The 8,431-nt window shown below is 35.6% G+C and overlaps 1 protein-coding gene across 1 annotated transcript; it reads right to left on the reverse strand.

The window, feature by feature from the left end:
• Nucleotides 1-7,880: 7,880 nt before the first annotated feature.
• Nucleotides 7,881-8,431, reverse strand: LOC122361755 (growth/differentiation factor 15). Its single transcript, XM_043262700.1, is given in 4 exon segments — nucleotides 7,881-7,908; nucleotides 7,910-7,959; nucleotides 7,962-8,401; nucleotides 8,404-8,431. Coding segments are annotated over 4 exon segments (546 nt in total).

Genomic DNA, 8,431 nt, shown 5'->3' on the forward strand with positions numbered 1-8,431 from the left:
TGCGGATTATTCCAGGGTCGCCATGTTTCGCTCTCTCGGGCTCTACTCTGGATTTCCGTGAGACGCTGCTGCGTATCCGTGCGCATGGGCGTAGTGCAAAGCACATCTGGGGCATGCTTTTGAGGATTCGCGGATAGAATGAAGATTCCGAAATGAGGAGGAATGATTCTTTCGTTTCATCGACTAACTGAAATTAATAACAGTTGTGATATTGCTCGGCAGCAGACTAATTTCTCCATTGTCAAATAATTAAGATTATTTGCAGTAACCAAATAATCAAACATCAGGGCAATCAGCTCTTATATAATATAATTACTTTGATCTTCCTATTCTGAAAATGTGATAAAAATAAAACATATATTTTAAAAAAGTGTAATTTTTATCCTTTGACATTACAGTTGTTCTTTTTAAAATCAGATTTCCGTGTATTTTATTTTATAGTTAAATTTCTAAATGTTTGCACAAAATGAGTATATGATCCGCATAATTCCTTTACCTATTCATATACTAGTCGCTATTGTTCAATCGTAAAAATCAGTTCATAAGATGTTTGTTTTCAGGATTCAGGACAGACTGGCTGTGGTTTAATGATCATTCACTGATTTCTTGCTTATTTTAACAGATAATAAACAACAAGTTAACCAAATAATAAACAGATCAGAACTATGTTGCCCATATACTAAAATGTCTTACATTCGATATATGCTGGCGCGAGTGTGAATTATAATAGAAAATTATTAAACATAGACACATTTCTAGATATTTTATGACTTTTTTATTAACAGTATATATCTTATAACCACATTCTTTATGCGGAGCTGAAACTAATGATTTTTATTCCCTTTTTAAATGCATTCCAGTAATCACATTTCCCTGAAATAAACTAAATCCTTCCATTCACAACACTAGAAATGAAATTACACTCATTCTATAAAATTATTTAATTTTTAGATAAATTTTATATATATTTGATTTTTATTATTGTGTGTGTGTGTGGCCAAAGCACTGCTTTTACTCTTTTTACTAATATAAATTTGAATAAATTTTAATTCATTATTTATTCTTGTATGTAAAATGAGGAATAAAGCTAGATTGCTCATTATTACTTTCTTATTCAGTCTATAAAAATTAGGTAGTGCTAGCTATCTGCCAAACACTTGTGTAAATATTCATTTCAAGATTCAAGATAAAGAAACGTACTGTATATACATTTTTTTATTTTATTTTTGGTGCCACTAACTGTTTTGATCAAGGTTTATATTTGTATGACTGCTGGTGGGCTTCAGTACATTACTTGTGTAATTGAGAAAAACTGTAAAATAATGACCTGAAAAAGTGATTCATTAATCAGCATTGAGCTACAGTGGTCATACTGAATCTATATGCATTTACGCTGTGGAGATGCAATTCGCGTTGATATGAAGAGTGACTACAAAATGGAATTGCAACTTCAAGATTCTACACTCTTGAGAATGGTTCTTAAAGGTTCTTTCGTTCCAAGCAATTCTATGTGGAACCATCAACATACCAAAGCCCTTTGCTATGCTAAAATGGTTCTTTGTATTTATAAAAAAAAAAAAAACACATTTTTATAACTTTTGTTCTCTTAACAGTGTAAGATGGCTCACATACTAACTCTGCCTTCATAAAATGTAACTTCTTTATCTTAACAAAAAAAAGTTTGCCCAAAGGTGAAGAATTCTGTCATGATTTACTCCACCCCTATTCCAAGACCTGTATGACTTTTATTTGTTAGACTCAGAAGAAGATATTTTGAAAGAATGGTTGCAAACAGTTGGATTTCTTCTTTTTGTATCCGTGAAGAAATAAAGCCTATATGAGTTGATTGACAGGATTTCCTTTTTTGGATGAACCAGACTACACACTGTAACTCTAAGCTGCATTTCCATCCTTGAAAGTTCTATTACTTTTACAATTTCAGTCTCTTTTGATGGATTTATTCATGGTTAGTGTTGGTTATCATTTATAAATGCGTTCGAAATGAGTAGTTTTTGGCTATAAGTGCCTAAATGACATGGCTTTAAACAACAATAGCACCAAACAAGTTGAAAACTGGTGAAACTGTTTTTTTTTTTTTTCTTTTGATCAATTTAAATAAATAAAATTAAACTTGTTAAACAGAGACCACAGCTTCAGCATGTTGCATGCAAAGGAAATTTTACAGCATATGGGAAATTTTTAATAGAAAGTTGTATATAGTGAGATAAAAACCTCCTGAGATATTGCTGAGATGTTTGTACCAATAAGTGCAGTGGATGTCAGTGTCATTTTATGTCAGTCGCAGTGTTCCACCTCAGACAGTCTATACTGATAAATATTTTTATAAGCAATCTTTATGCATCCTGATCCTGAAAATTAAGAAAACAGATACAAAGCGGAATCCTTGCCACCTGAAGATGGGTGTTGTTTTTCTCAGACTAATAGGATACAGTTAAGAAGCCATTAGCTTCTGTTTATCTGTCCTAGAGCAAAGCTTTTTTGGAAAATCCTGTTTTCAAAGTTTTGTCTACTAGTTTGGGGCAAAGCAGTCAAACAAAGCTGCCTGTTTTGTTTGACCTGCATTCGCCTCTTCTAAAGCTATTTCAGTGAAAGCGGAATTATTTTCCCAGATCATGGATGTAGGTGGATTGAGTTAGGTTTCCCAGCTGTTGATGCTAGTCAGCATTGGGAAGAATGGTATTGGCCGCGACCAGCATTTCGCTGGTGTGTCTTTTCAATCGAAATGATGTAGCTGTTTCCCAGCGTGATGGCCCTATTTCATCTACCGTTGGCCCACTAACCAAAAATGAAAGATCATACAAACATATCACGAGTTTAGGGCAGATGCACTATTTTTTAACACCAGGGTGACATAAGCAACGATAGGACGTTGACCATAACTTCATCTCTCTCTCTCTCTTTTTTTTTTTTTGACATTATTTTGCCCTCTTTCAAAATTACAAGATACACATTGTATATCAGTCTCAATAAAACCTGTGAAAACAAACCTTATTGTGTTTACTGGTCTTATGTTAGCATAATCTAAATTCCTTTTTTTCACAGGATGTTCAAATGTCTGTCAGCCCCTTACCCACAACATCTGAGCTTACTGTTTTTCTTTCTTTGTGGTACTTGCTGAGCTTCAGTTTGAAACCTTGGTCTAGTAAATCTGCTTTCATTTCTCTGTAGGTCCAAAACTGTCACATTAGTGGGTTCCTGACAGTGCACTTGTGAGCCAGAGTAGCTTGCATTGTTCATGTGTTTGCTTTGACACGACTTAAACTTTCCATTTTGAAGGCTTTGTAAACCTATACCATAAGTTTATGAATCGCCGGTAAGCTTGGCGGTTATGATCAGCGTTATTTGCACATCATTTACGCTCTATTAACGCGAACCCACAAATCCTAGTTTATACAAAGCAGATGTATAACTGTTTATAGGAAGACAACAGGAAGAATGATTGAGTGGGGTGTGAATTTCCAGGATTGCATGACTACTGCAATGAAAAGAAGGGAACTGAGCTCTTTCTGCAAGAAAGCGGCAACAGCCATTTCTTGTCACCGTGATACAGACATAGGTGTTACAGCTTCACCTACACCGTACGGTAAGGTTATTTCCATTATGAGCGATTCATTTTAGTTACAAATGCTTGTTTCAGTGTTTAAAATGTTTCAGCGTACTAAAAATATATCGCTTGCACTTAGCAGAAATACATATATGTAGTTTTCATCATAGATGCATTAAATATTTTTCTATCTTTCAGACCATGGATGTGAATATACGTCTGCTCATAGTCATTCTACAGCGGTTTACTTGATGACAGCAGCTCCTCAGTTGGACTTGCTGTCGGTTTGACTATTCTTTGTGGCTGTGCTGCTGGCGGGGATAGGCGTTTTTCTGGTTACGACACCGAAAATCAGTGGATATTGAGTTATCTAACAAACTTAGAGCCAAGATAAGAGCCACGATGAGCATTCAGGAATCCCCGTACAGCGGATACGCCGGAGAGTTCAGCCCGCCCAGGGCAATCTCGAGAACTTTCAGCGGACAGTCCAATCTCCACGAGTTTCAGAGGAAGCTGTACAGAGCAGGACATGAACAGGTAAACACAGTGTTGCTTCGCTACTGTCGGACCACCAGAAGGCTTGTGAATGGTCTTTACAGTAAATGGAATTTCCAGCAAAGTTTTGTTTGCTATCTGTTTTACAGCTACAGTGACACTGAATGTGGCAATAACAGTCCAGAAAGTTGCGTGAAAAGGAGTTTTTGTTTTAGCAGTAATATATAATAAGGTTAAATATTGGTCGCGAATTTTGTCCTTTAACAGGATTTGATTGAGTTTTCCAAGAACTGAATTTCACTTTTGCCTACATTTAGGACCATCAAGCATACCTGCAGTGCGATCCACATGATGCAATCTACAGCAATGATCCTGCCCTCTTCCATCCAGATCAGGCTGAAATCTCTGAGGATGTTTACATCATGCCAGGCAACGAAAGTCTGAAATGTTTGCTGTCAGCGTTAATGCCCAACATGTTCAGTAGAATCGATGCGTACTGGCGTGGCCTTGAGAAATAATAAGTCTTTATTTCGAAGGGGTGAAATCAGGGCGATTCAAATGCCCTCTAAACATTACATGAGCCAGTGTAGCTTATTGACTGAACACACTGTGAGACAGCCTTAAAACATAATCATGACCTCATTGATCACAGTTTAACAGGTGTTTTCTGCCGATGCGCAAATAATCCCGCTGAAAAGACTAGTTTGAATTAGAGTGAACTCTCCCATGCTGTACAGACTAGTTTGTACTGGTTTGGTGAATAATTGTTGAGATGCTGATATTTTACAAGAACATTAGCATAATAATAAATAATAATTTCTGTAGCATCCAGAAGCACAGGGTATTGTTAATTTATTTTAAAATATATTTAAATTGAAAAACATTACTTAAAAATTCATTATGTTTTATAATATCGCCCGTTTATTCAAATAAATGCGGGCTTGTTGAACATACAGACTTTTAAAGATCTTTCCGATCCCAAACTTTTGAACAGTAATTTATCACCGATTAATATAGTCACCACGCCTCTTATTTCATAACGATTACGCTCATGTTTTCCACATGCAAAGCTTGTTCTTCGAGCTTTCTTATTAATTAGAAATTGTAGTGACAAGTATCCACTTGACCGTCTTGCTGATCTTTTTGTCACTTTGACTCACTTAAAACATCTACTGAAAGATCTCTCTCTCAGCGTTGGTTACAAAATTAGCCAAAGTGTCTCCACTTTACAACTAAATGAAACCAGGAACATTAGACATTAAAGCGCTTTGATGGCACGTGAAATCGCTTGCAGAAATGTCAAAAAGTCAAAGGCATCTAATTTCAATCTTTGTTGTCTAGGTGTTAATCATACACATCTCTCGAAAATGTGTAAACGATGGTTTTAACAGCTGCGGGTCTCCGAATGAGATCATGTGAAATTGCAAATACTTTCGTATATAGTCGGTTGAAACCATTTACCAGGGTGAAACGTACATTGACCCAGTCCTGTTAACCTTCCTACTTTGGATGCTTTACTGCCTTCACAAGGCTTAAAAGCAGAGCTTAAGCATTGAGTGCTATATCTTACTGTCGCGCATGCATTTTATTTTTAAACCTAAACCGTTGGTTTGTAAATTCTGCTGTCGACTTTTCAGCTTGTCAGCTAGATAAGATCATTTCATTTGTTGACATGAACAAGTGAGAATGACTGGGCCTGGTACACTCTCAGAAAAAATGCCTTTATCTTATTTACCTCTAACCAAATTTTATAGTGCCTTGAGGTACATATTAGTAGTTTAAAGAAATACATATTAGTAAAAGCATGTAGTATATATATATATATACTGTATATATCTATATAACTACATACTGTATTAGTACCTTTTTCTGAGAGTGTAACTTTAGAAAGAACAGCCTTGAAAGCACAAACTAATCATTAATGTAATGTATGTCATCATTTTCAGTAAAGTTGTCATGAATTATGACTTGTCTTGAGTTTTCTGTGTAAGCTATTATTGAAAAATGTCTTTGTAAAAAATATGAATAATGAATAATAATTAAAACATTAAAATTCAATGAAAACACATCGTACAAAATACATTTAAAGTATAATTAAACATATATTTTAAAATAAAATAAATTTGACATTTATTTTAGGAAGTGGGAAAAAAAGACACAATGTCCACAGGCCTATATTGGTGGTGATAAATTAATAGTAAGTATTAAATAGTAAAAAAGTATTATTAAAATTTACACTGACAAAAATATTAATTGAATTTAGTAGTTTTATTTTAGCAAATTATTTTAGCAAAATTTTCATTGTATTCTTTGTAAATGTTAGATACAAAACTGCAAATCCATCTTCAAAGATCTTTCCAATAAAACTTATTTACGCTAAATAAATAAATATATATTTCTTTGAAAGTTAGTCAGCTTAATCTTAGCCATAACTTTCTTCCAATGTATATATTAATAATCACACACAACATAGATACCCTACCAAAATAGTTTTGTTTAGTGAAATTCTTTTAAGTGTTTGTTTAAATCTTTTTAATCACATTTAATCTTATCTGTATTAGCTATTGACCTAGATATACTGTATTGTGTTTCCTTACTGTAATCGCTATACCCTCGTATGTAAGACCCAGAGAAAATGCTTGTTTATATCACTACATTGTTACAACAAACATGATTCGTAACATTTAAACCTATTTAAAGTTTTATATGATGCGTTAGTTCATCTTTGAATGAAATGATACCAGAGGTGGTTCAAAAATGGTTTATTGCTTTATGCTTCTTTGAGTGATGATAGCAGTTATTATATATTATATCGTTAATTGAATTATTACATTATCTCCAAACAGTACATTGTATAAAGCATGTGAAAAATATTAACAGTCAGCAAAATCCTGCAGGTCACTAGACAACAAGTATGTATGGACTACAGTGATGCATTGACAGTGTTAACATATAAATGCCAGAGCCACAAATGAACTCCACTGTCTCTGTGGTTGCTTCAGAGGACATTCACTCTCTGGTCAAGACCAGTGACACTATCATGTGTTTCAAGGCTACAGTTATTAGATCTGGCCTATCTTTATGAACAGGATAAATATGGATGATTAACACGGATAAATAGCTTTTATGTCATTTATGGCATGACCTGCGCCTTGAAATATTATCTAGGACTAAAAGCGGTTATTGGAAAATATTATGGTAAGACCGTGAATTTATAAGTTTTCACTTCACGTATATATGAACGTAAGTGTGAGTTCGATATAGCTCATTGTTATATGAGTCATCACATGAATGATTCATTCTAAGGCCTGTTTTCCATATTTCCATAGCATTTTAAACATGGATTTTAAAAGCTTTTTAACAACATCGGAGTTCTTACAACAGCTCAACCTCAGCTCAACATAAAATACCGTGTGTGAGGATTTGATCTTAAACTCAAAGGCGTTGGAGTTGAAATCGCGATTCAACCATTAATCGAATATAAAGCAATATACTTTATTAACATTGTTTAAGGAAATATAAAGGTTTCTTGATTCATTATAACACGGCGACAAGCGAGTACAAAAAACATCTCAAATAAATTACAATAAAATAACGATAGTCAGTAGTCAATCGCTGATAGGTACACATTTAACGTTTCAGTGTTACGCCAAAAAGCAGGCATCCGGTTCTTTCGTAGCCAAACTATTTTATAAACGAAGGAATGCAACCAGGCAGCGTGAGAACATTCGGCGTTTTATCAGCCCAGATATTCTGCCTCCTTCTCATCTTCTCTTTGGAGAGCATAACACAGCGCAGCGAGGAGCGAAACCCGTGCCTTTCACGCACAGTGGCATTTACTAACTATCCGTCGTTGAAGGCGTGAGCTTTGGCTTTCCACGGCTGTCGTGGTGCGCCAAAGAACCATTGGCTCATACGGCTGATGCGCCCAGCAAGGCCGGTGATCATTCTTGGACAAGAGATGCAGGCGAGACTTCACCTGCGTATGCATACTGGCAGGTTTATAATTATGCAGGCAGGAGCCATCGCAGTAGTGCATAGTGTAACCCGAGGGTCAATAGCAGTCCACCAGCCGATGTCTTTGAAGGGAAACATTGTAACTTTCGCGACCTTCATCCTCGCGCTTTCCTCTCTGATGGTGGGGCTCTCTTGTTTCTTCTCCTCACCGCTTGATCAGTTGTAAAACAAGCTGAGGCGTGGATTGTGTGCTCACTTCTTGTTTTTAAGAATAAATTTCAACAACTAAAAGCTCAGCACTGGCGTCCTTAAGCCACTTCCTGACCGCCAACTGTCAAATCAGCGTTACATCCCGAGAGCTCAAGTCCCCAGAGTGAATTAAACGTCTGTATAGAAACCGGGAGGCTTACGCAT

Source organism: Puntigrus tetrazona, chromosome 2 (genome assembly GCF_018831695.1).
Source record: "Puntigrus tetrazona isolate hp1 chromosome 2, ASM1883169v1, whole genome shotgun sequence".
In the NCBI taxonomy this organism is placed as follows: Eukaryota; Metazoa; Chordata; class Actinopteri; order Cypriniformes; family Cyprinidae; genus Puntigrus; species Puntigrus tetrazona.